Source organism: Brachycentrus maculatus, unplaced genomic scaffold, assembly GCF_059751285.1.
Source record: "Brachycentrus maculatus isolate JH-2025_06_01 unplaced genomic scaffold, ASM5975128v1 h1tg000564l, whole genome shotgun sequence".
Taxonomy (NCBI): domain Eukaryota; kingdom Metazoa; phylum Arthropoda; class Insecta; order Trichoptera; family Brachycentridae; genus Brachycentrus; species Brachycentrus maculatus.
Window position 1 is genome coordinate 229,287 of NW_028281307.1, and position 16,358 is coordinate 245,644.

A 16,358-nucleotide genomic window follows, 5' to 3' on the forward strand; every position below is an offset into this window, starting at 1 on the left:
AATTGGAAACCTTTAAAATCAAATTGGACGTTTAACAAATTAAATTGGAAACCTTTAAAATCAAATTGGACGTTTAACAAATTAAATTGAAAAAAATTAAAATCAAATTGGACGTTTAACAAATTAAATTGGAAACCTTTAAAATCAAATTGGACGTTTAACAAATTAAATTGGAAACCTTTAAAATCAAATTGGACGTTTAACAAATTAAATTGGAATCCTTAAAAATAAAATTAGCCGTTTAACAAATTAAATTGGAAACCTTAAAAATCGAATTGGACTTTTAACAAATTTAATTCGACGTTTTACAAAACTAAATTGGAAACCTCAGAAATCGAATTGGACTTTTAACAAATAAAATTGGACATTTTACCAAATTGGACGCATTACAAATTACAATAATGTGCCCTTACTGAGTTTTCCCGTGCCGAGGGCACATTTTACACCATTTATTTATACAATTATATGAAAGAAAATCGTTAGACATTCAAATACGATATGGCCGAATGATGTGATCTATTTCAGATCTACCCACTTCTATTATCCATTTATAAACTCTTAAAAAACAGCTCTTTTTATTTTTAGTTTTTGTTTTTAATGACTTCATGGATAATGAAAGTATGACATAACAATCAAAGTTCTTTTGACCAAAAAAGGAAAATATATATATTAGGTTTTGTTTGATGCGTTTGTAGTTCTATGTACGTTACCATAAAGTATGTTAATTTATGTATTAATTTTTAAATTGAACACAGATTTTCGAGTCTACTAAGTTGTATTTCTTTTTTTTTTTTTAAACACATAAAAATTAATACTGTGACAATTGTTTCAATAGTTATGGCATTTTCAAACGAATGTGAATTTAATCTTCACATTCGTTTGAAAATGCCATAACTAGGCGAAACAATTGTCGCAATATAATTTTTTATGTGGTTTTTAACAATAAAATACAGCATAGTAGACTCAAAAAATCGGTGTTTGATTTTAAACTTAATACACAAAGTTTTTTTTTATATTCTCAATATTATTAATATTTAAAGCATTTACTTTGGGGTTAGTCATTTTTACTTATTTTTTTTTTGCAAAAATGTTAATTATATTTGTAAATCAGTATTTTTTTATTTATCAAGTTTTTTTAGTGTATTTTCGATTATAGCTCTGTTTGAAATTCAGCCCACGGTAGTAATATATCAACATTATCTAAAAAACATATTTAAACAGGTTTCCGAAATATGTTGTCGTAGTAATTGGAGTTTGGCATATTCTTCGAACAATGTATCAGTAGTATCTACGAACATGTATATACGCACCTAAACATTGGTGTTGAAATATCTTATAATACGTAGGTACATACATACCAGTGGCGGTACTTCCCTAGAAGCCCAAAAGCCCGGCTTGCCTAACAACTCCAAATAAAAATGACTAAATCTAGACCAAATTATTAAAAATACATAATTAATGTGTGACTATTTTTAAATTATCGCGCGCTTACATGATTATTAAACACTATGCTTGCCATTATATGGTGATGGTACTTATTGGTTATGGTCAATATCTGAGGGAGATATTTTATTATAGTGAACATTTTCTTTATTTCAAGGTGATGGCTATACCTTACAAAAGTTACATGTTAGCATATTTTTACAATGATTACAATACATTGTTTATATTTATAATACTTTCTGGGTGCTTACTATACTGGGAATGATATGAGGTGAAGAAATTATAGGTACATCATGTATTCACGAATGTGAAAAATAATGGGCTTGCCTTACTGGTGAACCCTAGGCACGCCACTGATACATACAGATGCTATCAATTTCAAAGAGAAGTAATCATACAGCCAAAAGTAATAAAAAAATGTAATCATGCATCTGCGTGGATAAGAGACTATTTGAATATTTTATTACTATCAATATGAACCGTAAAAGCAGCAGAAAGGAGAAAAATGGGCGTTTTGGAGGCATATGCTCCGAATTCCATGGACAGCTAGACGCACCAACAAGTCCATTCGCCAGGAACTATACTTGGATGGCTTGACTCTGCCCAGTCTATACACGACGTATTCTTCAGTTCTTAGGACACGTTGCGCGTGGCAATGAGGATAGCCTGGAACGTCTGGTTGTGATCGGTAGCCTGGAGGGGAAGAGGGACAGGAAGATCCCCACGCGATGGACCGATCAAGTTAAGGCAGCAGCAGGCACCTCAGTGGTTGGAGCGCTACGTGCAGCGAAATCAAGGGATAACTGGAGAAGAGTCATTGCTTCCACGAAGGTCACAACCCTCAGTAATGAGGACTAAGACGGAGAAGAAGTTACTTTAAGATTATGTAATACTAAGATCTTTATGATTATGTAATACTAATATTTAAGGCGAATGTAGTTGGAAAAAGAAGCAGAGGAAAACCAGGGAAAACTTGGCACAATCAGGTATGTCAAATACTTGAAAGCTTCCGGGTCAGGAGTCGTAATAATCGTCGGGTATGTATGAGGAGATGCATGAATGTAGGAGAGGCGAAGAATGTTTACAAAGACAGAGTGGTGTGGCGTTCGATTCTCTCTGCCTACCCCTATGGGGAAGCGGCGTGATGGTTAGTTAGTTAGTTAACACTAAGATCCAATCGAAATACTCTGCATCACACAAATTAAGCCTATAGATTTTTGACAAAAAAATATATTAATATTTAAAGAAAAAATAACTACCTCTGTTTTTAACTAATTAGGTATTATTGTGGATATACGTTGCTTCGAAGGTCGAATGAAGAATATTACAAAAGAAAAATAATTCGCGTTACTACCCAGTCAATATGTTATAATACAACGCCTTGCTTATGTATTGTTGTTGCGGACAATGTTGCATCTGAAATAACGCGAAAAGTAGTACTAGGTACATAGTTTCATTTTCTTTGTAAATGCTACAAATTTCGCTTTTGAGTAGAAATTTGGAATAATTCTATATTTTTGCATTTACTTTATGTTTTTTGCAAGAAAAAACACAAAAAATTGACATCTGTAAAAATAATTACCAATTATTAAAAAAAAAAAACGATTCCTTACTAATATTACAGATTTTTTTAGATTTCTCATTTCGCTCACTCCTTACAAGAACGTCATAAATCAAAAATCGACAATTTTCAGTTGTGCATGCTTCGGAATGCCCAGAAAATGTACTGTATCCCAGCAAAAGAGGCATATTTTTAACTTGATATTTTACCCGCTACAGGGCAGAAAGTATTGTTTTTGCATTTTGAAGAAAAGGCAGTGTTTAATTATTTTTTTTTTAATAAACTAAATATTTTTCAAATGGAGAAAAAACCTTCTGGTTTTACCTAAAAAGATCTGTTGCACAATAAAAAGTTCAATAAGCGGCTTGATATTTATTTTCAATACATTGTATTATATTTTGAAACTTTAAAAACGTCTCCTGAAAAATCAAGTTTTTTGATTTATGACGTTCTTGAAAGGAGTGAGCGATTTGTCGTTCATATGACAGAATATGGATATCTGAGCATCCCAGGACTTACAACCTGACATTTGGATGAATAAAGTGATCACTTTATATACTGTTGAGAAAATGTCTGGATATTTTTACAGGGATTATGACCTGTCGTACGCTTGTTTGGAGATCACTTTACACATGGGTAAAATTCAACATTCTACCCATGATTGTAAACTAGACTACTAAAATTTTTGAAACTTCCATATATATTGTTCAAATTCGAAACAGCATGCTTGTTTTCAGTATAATTTCACTAGAGACATCTATGGTGAGATTGAAATAAGATTTTATGAAGAAGAAACTCTTTCATTTTTTATTTTTTACTTATAATTTGGCCAGTTAATTTATTCACAACATTTTGAGTGTGTCCAAATACTTGCTCACAAATCTGGATTATCTCTGATAAGGAATTATCTCTAATAAGGATTATCTCTAATAATATGGAAGTCCCGTAAGTGCCCAGACCTCTTTATTCTTCTTCATCTATATTAAGAAGTCGAAAAATAAAGTAAGAAACCATGTAAGTATGTATTTTTATGTATGTTTCGATTGTGTCCAAATACGTCATCTCAGAAATTGTTTTTCCTCCATTTAGGAGTTTTTTTAACTTTTTTTTAACATCTCAACAAAGATGAAGAAGAATATGGATTGAATACAAATAAAAGAGTCTCTGTTAAATGAAAGCTTTCTCAATCTAACATAAATGGTTTTTGTGGACTCATATGTATTATGTTATGAGATCGGTCATGTATCTAAAATTTGAGTAGTGTGGTTGTCAATCATGGGTAGAATCGTCAATGTTGCACGTGATTACATACTTTACAGTGATATCACTAAACCAGTCTACGACATGACATAAGCCTTGTGAATATTTTAGATTTTAGTTATTTTATTTAGAAATTCAATTAAATAACTCCTTTGTGGAGAAAACCCTGGTTTGGGAATAAGTATTTGGGCACACTCGAAATTATTTTTTTTACAAATTTATTTTATTTATAAAAACGTTCATAAAATTAGTATGTAACCACTCACCGAGATTTTTATGTCTACCGGTTTCGAGACGTACCCGTCTCTTCGTCAGGACAATCACAAACACAGCATGCAAACAATACTACCCTTCACCACCATAGCGCACCATTCACACACTCAAAACTACACAAAATTTCTAACACATGCGATTTTTGGTCGACCCGAAGACCAACATGCACTGTAGTTTTCAATACAGACATGCGTTACGAGCCAAGTTTAAACGTGCGTGTTTTTTTAAACTTATATGTATTATTTTTAATTCTCAACATAGGAATATGTCTATAAATGAATATAAGTCTGGGCATTTACGGGGCTTACGACCATCATAGGCTGGTTTAAGTGATTATTTTGCACACGTAACATTTACCAATTCTACCCATGATTGACAACCACACTACTCAAATTCTCGGAAGTTCTGTATATGTATACTTATATATGATCCAGTTTCGAAACATAGTATAAGAATCACTGGAATTTTCACGACAGACATCTATTAGTGAGATGAAGAAGCTTTTGTATTGAACAGAAACTCTTATATTTGTACGTGATGTCTGAATTCTGGATTATAATCACATACGTGAGAAACGCCAGAAAATATCCTTTTCATTTTATTATTTTAGCTTATAATTTGACCAAATAATTTATTAACAAAAATTAATATGAAAAATAACTCCTATAATTGGAGATAATCCAGTTTTGTGAACAAGTATTTGGACACACTCAAAACGGTGAGAATAAACACTATTGTCAACAGTTTTTTTTTTAATATAGAATAGATCCGATTAGATTTTTTGCTAGTCGGTTCCATTGCAAACTAATTTGCAATATTTGCTACCGTACATACATATTAACGTATAATAATAGTTAGTACACATCGGACGTGGTATATTCACGGTGTTTGCATTTCGTGAGAAAAATCGTCGAACCGTTTGATAACAAAATTATCACTTGATATAATTTTTATATATTGGTAAATAAATTCATCAGCACCTACCATTTTTCTGATTCGTCCAGATTAAAAAACAAGTTTTGGATCATCTTCACCTGAATTTATTCTGAAAATAATGTTTAATGAGCGTAATGACATCCGTTGTTTGATTTTATAATAATTGAATGATTAAATTATGAATAAAATACTTAAGCGACAGATGCTTCCAAAACTAGTAATTTTTATATATATATATAAATAAATATATATGTATATATATATATATATATATATATATATATATATATATATATATATATATATATATATATATATATATATATATATATATATATATATATATATATATATATATATATATATATATATATATATATATATATATATATATATATATATATATATATATATATATATATATATATATATATATATATATATATATAATATATATATATATATATATATATATATATATATATATATATATATATATATATATATATATATATATATATATATATATATATATATATATATATATATATACACGTCTTCCACGTTCAGCAATCTTCTCATATCGCATACTCCTTTCATGAACGTCATAAATCAAAAAACTAAATTTTTTAGGAGAACGTTTTTAAAGTTTAAAAATATAATACAATGTGTTAAAAATAAATATCAAGCCACTTATTAAAGTTTTTACTGTGCAAGAGATATTTTTAGTTTAAACCTGAAGGTTTTTTCTCTTTTTGAAAAATACTTAGTATTTTTAAAAAAATAATTAAACAATACCCTTTCTTCAAAATGCAAACACAACATTTTCTGCCCTGTAGCGGGTAAAATATCAAGTTAAAAATATGCCTCTTTTGCTGGGATATAGTACATTTTCTTGACATTCCGAAAACATGCACAACTGAAAATTTACGATTTTTTTTATATATAACGATATGAGTGAGCGATATGTACCCGCCGATTATTCTTATTCCTGACATGTCCACGTTTAAGTATTTTAAATGTGGACAAGTGAGGCTCATGGTCTTCCTCTACTTCTCTTACTAACTTCATTTGGATTTATGTTTCTATACCGGACCTGGGAGGTTTCAGAGTAGTGAAGAAATTGAATTTCTCTGCGGAACCATCCCAGTTCGCATCGGTGCCTACTGCCTTCTGCGAGTCGCTCAGACATCGGTGTTGTTTCGTTTTGATCTCGATGATAATGAGTACTCGAACGCTCTCCAAACACGAGTGAACGTAGCTTCGGAAGGAGCCGGAACGGCGCGAAGGTCGCCAGTTGAATTTCTTTAAAAATAGATTCGAAGCAATCCAAACAAACCCATTCACAGAGGTGGCGCTCAAAAACACCGTTCGGAACAGGGTGATCGGAAAAACAGAAACAAAGAATCTTTCTCACATATATTATTTTGAGAAATAAAAAGGCTTTGTTTTTTGATCCACTCACAAATGTGAGAAAATAAACAAAGTCTTTTTATTTCTCAAAATAATATATCAATTTGATCCACAAAGTTAATGGATAAATATCACGATGTGTGATTATTGACTAATAAATTAATATGAAAAATCACAAGACCATCGGTAACATTCTTATTGAAATATGTAGATAAATAGGCATATATGAAGGTTTAAACTTCAGATATTTTTTTATAAAACGAAAAACGTGCGTTCGCATACGTCATCAAATTTCCGTCATCGAACGTTTTATGACCATATGTGGTTTATTGTCTATGGTTTATAGAGCTATAATAGTAGTAGTGTGGATTGTTTGTTTACCACTACACTACCATTTGAGTAATACAAATATGAGGGGAGGGGGGGGGGTGGGAGGGTGGACCATAGACATCAACAAATAGAGCCGCCAATAATTTAGCAATGACACCAACATTAAAATAACTCCATCGTTTCTATGACGTCATTCATTGCCAACTTACGAAAATAACGTTTTTTGAAGGCGAATTTTCCAAAAGAAAATGACGAATGAAAATATTAATTGTAAAGGCTGTTTTAAACATAAAACGCGTCTAATACAATCCTTTGTATGTTGAGTATGTTAAATTAGATATTCCTCCCGTCTGACAAAGATCCATTTTAACTACCGGTTGTTTCGAGTTCGAAAGGTGTTATGACATTCACAAGTTGAAAGAAAATTACCTAAGGGAGGCTTAAACATTAAAAGTAATTTAATAAAAAAATAACTTCAAAATTACATTTAAAACGACATGACTAAATATAATTTTACACTAATAATATTAAAAATTATTTACATTTATCATTACATTTCGGTTTTGTATTTCACTGGCATTTCTTAATGGATCTGCAATTTAGTTAAAAAAAACATCATCCAAAAGTTGTACGTGAATTTCATTTGACCGCTGTCCAGGTTTATTTTTTAAATTTAAATGATTACATACCTAAATTTGTTTAAAAATTATTGAAATATTAATAAACAGTTTTGTACCTATATTGCCTGTCGAGTACTGTAATATTAGATTGAAATGTAAAAGGCGCGTACAACGTAACTACTGTAATGTTAAATACTATGTATGTACTGTATTACAAGTTTTCCGGCTAATCCGAAATTTTCTATATCCGAATAGAACTAAATACTGACCCAACAACTGTAATTTTTCTTTTCCTTTAAACCCTCACCCAATGATGCATAGGGTACTGCATCATATAAGCTCAGTGTTATCTTGATCGTTAACACATGAAGGAAAGGTGATCAGCCCTCCGCTTTAGGTACAAGTCCAGGGTACTATTGAATAAATATTAGAGTTCAAAAATCACTTTACCCCCCCCCCCTTGGGAATCGAACTCATGACCTCCAGTGCAGTAGCCAAGCGTGCTGACCATTACACTACGGAGGCGGTAATTAAACTAATAAAATTTCAACATAAATACTGCATTGAAGAAAATTACAAATATTAGTAATTTGATTATTTACATATTGGCGATGTGCACTCCTATTTGAAAAGCGACGCTAGTTTTCCAGTAAAAAAACTGACACAACGTTGAATTAATAATATTTTTTAAAAAATCATAATTATGACAATGCTGATTTTTAATCTGCAATATACTCGTATGGTTCATAAATGAGAAGGCTTAGAAAGTGTTAAATAATATGTAAAGAACCGTGGGAAAAATACGTAACAAAAAAAAACAAAATTATAAAATGAATCGTTAATACTAAAAGTAAAATTTAAAAAAAAAAAAAAAAAAAAAATTATTAAAAAACCATTATGAAGCATTTCTTCCTGATCAGCCTATTATAATAATATTCACGCCGTATAAGAACAACTTTAAATGCCGTCGGTTAGTTGCTTATTACGCGGGTATTAGGCCGGTCCCGTCTTGTCCGAATGCGGAAAATGTGCGCGACTCGTTCTTAGTGCTCGTCAGTGTGGTGCAACGAGCCCCGACCTGGACCATAATGGCAATACTAGAGCTAGCCAATTACCCGTGTTTGCTTCTAGGGCCGTGCGCGTTGTGAAGGCTCGCAGCCGCTCGTTTGTTCAGTCCGCCGCACTCGTCGGCCCTTAGGGCTTGTGCGGCGGCGGTGATGTGATTGGCAGTTCTTTGCGATGATATTTCATAATACCTCGACGTGATTGCAAATATTTTACACTTATTTTTACAGTATTTAAAATGGGATTTTTACTTATTTTTTACCGCATTTTAAAGTATAAACAACCTTAAAATAACTTGAAAAACTTAAACTTGTTGCTGAAATTTTAGATTTATATTTACATTATTTTTATTTTATTATATTTTAATGTTTCAACATCCTTTACATTACTCAAAAAACTTTCAATTTATTGCACACATTTTAGACTTATTTTTGCATTATTTAAATCAGGTTTTTATTTATATTTTCCTCTCATTTTAATGTACCAGCATTCTGAAAATTATTCTCTTTACGAAAATCTTTTACTTGATTGCAAACAAATTTGCAATTATTTTTACATGATTAAAAATGGCATTTTTGTTCATATTTTACCACATTTCAATGTATCAACATCCTTAAATTATTTTTAAAAAACTTGGATTCTATTGCACATTTTAGGCTCTTTTTTGCACTATTCAAAACATTTTTTTTTATTTATATTTTTAAAACCACGTTTTAAAGTATCAACATCCTTCAAAGTACTCAAAAAACTTTAACGCACACACACATTTTAGACTTATTTTTGCAATATTAAAATCAGGATTTTTATTTATATTTTACCACATTTTTAAGTAAGAACATCATTTAAATTACTTAAAAAACATTAGCTTTGTTGCAAAAAAATTATACTTATTTTTACATTACTCAAATCAGGATATTTATTTATGTATATCCATTCAAAAATATAAGTGGAAAACTAGTATTTTTATGTTGCCACACCAGGAAAATAAGTCCGATATCTTATGGATAGTACGGAGATGTACAACACTAATTAAAAAAATTGTACTATAATTTAAAAAAAACATGTGAAAATATTTTTTTAATATTATTTAATGCATATTATATTTTGATTTCTCACTAAAGATGTTGAATTATGGAAATATATTTGGCAGAGACCTTTTTATTTGTATGCAAGATCCGTACATCGGATTTATATTCACCTACTGAGAAACGCATGAAAAAACATTTTTTAATGTAGCATATAATTTGACCAGTTATTTTTATTTGCAACATTTTAAGTTTGCCTTTGTGAACAAGTATTTGGACACACTCAAAACGTTTAAAAAATATGTTATTCTGATGCAGAGTATTATTATATGCACAATATGGAATTGTTTATTTGGCTATATTTTTATTAATATTACTATTTTTGTTAATGTAATGTAATGTTTATTTTTATAAATGTAACTATTTTTTATTACAAACTTTTTTAATGAAATAAAATCTGTACAGTTCCCGTAAAATAAAATAAATAAAATATGGTCAGAATAAGGCTTGGAAAAATAAACGTCGATTACTCACAGTAGCACGTGCGTTTATTAAGTATGTTAAAGAATCCTAATTGCAATTATTTTTTAAAAGGGAGGTTAAAATTTTTACTTTCCAATTACCAGTCATTCGACCTAAAGCTGTTTTTACAAATTGCGCTTTGTTTGACCTTTTAACGAAAAGTTTATATAAAAAAATGGGGTCAGTCTGATGCTCATACCAATAATTTCTGTAATTGATTGTCTTCGTTCCGTATGCCAAGAGTCAATATATTATGGTAAACGCAACCCGTTGCGTTATGTTTTTGACAATATGTAGAAAAATCGTAAAAAAAAACTTTATTTAACAGTCGCTTAAGAAACGGAATTTGGTTTTTGCGATTACTGAAAATAATTGACAACATTTTGAGTGTGTCCGAATACTTACTTGTTCACAAATCTGGATTATCTCCAATTATGGGAGTTAGTTTTCATATTATATTATAGTTCTATATATATGAACCAAAAATTAAAATATTATTCTTCGACATGTCATCAAAGATGAAGAAGAATATGGAAGTCTGGGCATTTACGGGGCTGACGACCGTGTCTACGTGTGAAAAGTGATCACTTTAACCAGCCTATGAAGGCTGATTTAAGTGATTACATTACACACGTCTAACATTCTTCAATTTTACCCATTATTGACAATCACACTACTCAAATACTTGGAAGTTCTATATATATGAACTAATTTCGAAACGTTTTCTTGAATCACTAGAAATTTACTAGAGACATCTATTGGTGAGATGAAATGAAGCTATTAAATGCATTGGTGAGATGAAAAGAAGCTTTATTAAATGATTTATTAAAAAAACTATTTCCTTTAATTGGAGATAATCCAGATTTGTGAACAAGTATTTGGACACACTCAAAATGTTGTAAAATCTACTGTGACTGTGCATCGTTAATACATTGGCATATCTTTCAAAAGATTCAAAACAACTATCAGGATATCCATATTCTTCTTCATCTTTGATGAGATGTCAAAAATAATATGAAAATAACTCCTGTAATTGGAGATAATTCAAATTTTGTGAACAAGTAATTGAACACACTCAAAATATTCTAAATAAATTAACTGGTCAAATTATATGCTTAATTCAATAATAAACATGGTGTTTTCTAGCTTTTCTCAGGTATGTGAATATAATTCAAGATTCAGACCTCACATACAAATGAAAGAGTTTCTGCTTAATAAAAAGCTTGTCTCATCCCACCACAGATATCTCTCGCGAAGTCTATCAAGTTGAAGATCCGTGAATCGAGTTTAATCAATATATCTAGCTAGAAGTTCCAAGAATCTATGTTGAGATGTCAAAAAATTACTCCTAATTGAAGATAATCCAGAATTGTGAACAAGTATTTGGACACACTCAAAATGTTGTAAATGTAATATACTCGTTTTCTCTATTCGATTAAATTATTCACATTTTTTTTAGTGAATTTATCTTATGTTTTCATTCATAGTACGACCCCAATATCTTGGCATTAAGCATTAAGTACGTATGACTCAGACTCGTTTCACGTGATGTGTGTTGTGTGTTGTAAGTTCGCAAAAAAATATTATATGTTTGTAAAAAAAAAACAAGTTTCACGGTCGTTTGCTTCATGTATTGTAGTACCTAGTATGATAACATATCCTATATGTACGTAGAGGCATACGGATGCATGTCCGAAAAGTCAATGTTTAAGAAAGTCAAATGCAGTTCGATGTTTGTGGAAATCATTGTTTCTAGGGATCAATTTTTTTTGATTTGAATATTGAAAGCATTAACTTTGTGGATCATATTGATATATTATTTCGAGAAATAAAAATACTTTGTGTTCTGATCCACTCACATTTTTATTAACCAACTAGTTTCGGCAACAACCTGTTGCCCTCTTCAGGGTTTATTTATAAATAAACCCTGAAGAGGGCAACAGGTTGTTGCCGAAACTAGTTGGTTAATAAAAATGTGAGTGGAGCAGAACACAAAGTATTTTTATTTCTCGAAATAATATATCAATTTTTTTATTTATTTCATTTATGTTTTGCACTGACATTTCTTTGGCGGAACTGCATTTTATCTAATAAAATAAGAACTATATAGTTTCTTCACATTTATTTTATTTGACCAGTGACCGGGTTTCGTCGTTACTGATATTTTCAGACAGGTGTGAGGTTGGACAAAATTCTATGTTATATACACAAGACAGGGATTTTATTCATTGTTTCGGCATTAACTTTGTGGTAAGACATGTTACAATGATTAAAGAAATCACTTGTTTTATACCACTTGAGTTTTATTAAAGTCTACTAGTTTCGGTAGCTAAACTTCCTTCAGTTATTATTCAGACCTGGCGATGGAAGGTTAGCTTCCGAAACTAGTAGTCTTTAATAAAACTCAAGTGGTATAAAAACCAGTGTTTTCTTTAATCATTGCACAAGGCAGGGGTTGAAAACAATGATTTATTTTATTTTTTCTCACAAAATTAATTAAAATTGAGTGAATTTAAGTAGTGTGGTACATTATATTGGTGAGTTTGGTTCCAGACTCACCCATATATTATTTAAATTTCCATATTAAAATTCATTTGTACAATTAAATTATATAAAATCATACATAAAACCCTTATCATAACTTATATGGTATTATTATTATAATGTACTACTTAAATTATTCATCTTCTTCTTGAACCCTCATCCACACCTAATGGTGCATAGGGCACTGCATCATATAAACGCAGTGTTTTTTTTTATCGTTAACACATGAGAGGAAGGTGATTAACCCTCTTCTTCAGGTACCAGTCCAGGGTAATATTAAGTAAATATTATGTTTTTGACCCCACCCCTTGGGAATCGAACCTGGGATTTCGAGTACGGTAGCTAAACATGCTAACCATTACACTACGGAGGCGGACGAAATTCACTGAATTTAAATTCATTTTTTCAGAAAATTTCATATAAAACGGTTTAACCCCTGTCTTGTTGTGTATATAACATAATTTTGTCTAGCCTCCCTCCAGTCTGATGATATCGGTAACGAAGAAACCCGATCACTGGTCAAATACAATATGTGTAGAAAAACTTAATAGTTGTTATTTTATACATATCGCTCACTCCTTTCAAGAACGTCATAAATCAAAAATCGTCAATTTTCAGTTGTGCATGTTTTCGGAATGCCCAAAAAATGTACTATATTCTAGCAAAAAGGGATATTTTTAACTTAAAATTTACCCGCTACAGGGCAAAAAGTGTTGTTTTTGCATTTTGAAGAAAATGTATTGTTTAATTTTTTTTTAAATAAACTAAATATTTTTCAAATGGAGAAAAAACCTTCAGGTTTACTTTAAAAGATCTGTTGCACAGTAAAAAGTTCAGTAAGTAGCTTGATATTTATTTTTAATACATTGTATTATATTTGTAAACATTAAAAACGTTCTCCTGAAAAATCAAGGTTTTTTGATTTATGACGTTCTTGAAAGGAGTGAGTGACATATAAAATGCATATCCACCAAGAAATGTCAGTAAAAAACTTGAAACTTTTTATGTTATTTATACGTGTAAATAATATGTAAGTGTTTTTCCGTTATAAATTAAAATTGGACCCATGTTATTTTGCAAAGTGACCAACGCGGACCGTTTAAAATGGTCATCATTAAATTCTATTTTAGGCATCGCGTGACATTTTAAAATGTAAATAGTTTATGCAACTTGCATACCTCATATCAGGAATTACTGGTTTTCATGCAGTTTAATCAAATATCACGCGTTCCTATGAGAATACAACCTCATACAATTAAATGGACCATGCTGAAACAGATGTTAGAGGTCAAAATAAAATATGGAACAAAGGCAAAATAAAAGAATGGGTGAACAATAGTTAAATGGTTAAAAACAATGAAAAATGTATTAATAAAGAACTCCATCGACAAGACAATATAAGACAATGTAAATATATATATATATATATATATATATATATATATATATATATATATATATATATATATATATATATATATATATATATATATATATATATATATATATATATATATATATATATATATATATATATATATATATATATATATATATATATATATATATATATATATATATATATATATATATATATATATATATATATATATATATATATATATATATATATATATATATATATATATATATATATATATATATATATATATATATATATATATATATATATATATATATATATATATATATATATATATATATATATATATATATATATATATATATATATATATATATATATATATATATATATATATATATATATATATATATATATATATATATATATATATATATATATATATATATATATATATGGTTCAATTCCGAAACATAACGCTTGAGTCACTCGAATTTTAAAAGCGATATCTGTTGGTGAGAAGATAGAAGCTTTTCATTGTTCAGAAACACTTTTATTTGTAAATGCCCAGACTTCCATATTCTTCTTCATCTGTGTTGAGATGTCAAAAAATAATATGAAAAATAACTCCTATGATTGTAGATGATCCAGATTTGTGAACAAGTATTTGGACACACTCAAACTCGAATCGTGATCAAACTCGATAAACTTAATAAGAGCTTTCATTATTAAAAAATAGATGGCTGCTATGAGCTCACATGAACTGTGTCACGAGTACATACATAATGTCAAAAATATATAATTCCGTATTTCTTCAATTTTGAAGTTCCGCAATTACATATTTTATATTATGCACTAAACATACTTTATATATCATCAAACTCTTATCCGCACCCCAATGGTGCATAAGGCACTGCATATAAACGCAGTGTTATCTTGATCGTTAACACATGATGGAAAGGGGATCAGCCATCCACTTCAGGTACCAGTCCAGGGTGATATTGAATAAATATTAGAGTAAAAATCACTTATATTTTTTTGACCCCCCCCTGGGAATCGAACCCGGGACCTCCAGAATGATAGTCGAGCGTGCTGACAGATGAAGTATGACACTATGGAGGCGGACAGAGATATTTACTTAATGTAATATAAGAATTCGTAATAATATTATTGAATTATATTTGTTTTAACAAGGGAAGCGAGCGTGTGTATAACGTATAGAACACAAAACATTGGCATGTTTTCCAAAGTCATTGTTTGAGTTTGAAAATGTTTAATATTTAAGTTATTGAATGCATGTTATATTAAATGTAGGTAGGCAGGTAGGCACTGACGTACTCGCGCTATAATGGATAAATATCACGATGTGTATGAAGCTATAAAAATAACTCCTATAATTGGGGAAAATCCAGATTTTTAAACAAGTATTTGGACACACTCAAAATGTTGTAAAAATTCAAACATAAATTAAAATGGAGTTCTATAAATTAAGCCGAGCGTGCTGACCATTACACTATGGAGGCTACCGTTCTGGAGGTCCCGGGTTCGATTCCCAAGGGGGGTAAAATAAATATAAGTGATTTTTTCACTGTCATGTTTATTCAATATTAACCTGGACTGGTACCTGAAGCGGAGGGCTGATCACCTTTCCTTCATGTGTAAAAGATCAAGATAACACTGCGTTTATATGACGCAGTGCCCTATGCACCATTGGGGTGCGGATGAGGGTTATACTCTTATTTTTTTTTATTCTATTAATTAAACGCCAAATCAATAAATAAATATCTTTATGTAGGTATTTCTAAATTATAAATCTTTTAAATCTAGTGGTGTCGTAAGACTACGTAATCGGAGGGCTCTTATGACTAGATGTATGGACGTGAAGGAAGCTTGGAGTGTATGTCAGGACAGAAGAGTGTGGCCTTCCATAGTCTCTGCCTACCTCTACAGGGAAATGGCGTAGCGATAGTAATAGTTGTAGA

General features: G+C 30.1%; 1 protein-coding gene across 1 annotated transcript in view; it reads left to right on the plus strand.

Moving 5' to 3' along the window:
* The first annotated feature begins 8,815 nt into the window (after nt 1–8,815).
* RhoBTB (Rho-related BTB domain containing) overlaps nt 8,816–16,358 on the plus strand; it is a 61,567-nt gene continuing 54,024 nt past the window's right edge. The window contains exon 1 of the mRNA XM_088273270.1: nt 8,816–8,927. Coding sequence (XP_088129396.1) covers nt 8,925–8,927 — 3 coding nt within the window. The 5' untranslated portion in view covers nt 8,816–8,924. The remainder of the gene's footprint in view (nt 8,928–16,358) is intronic.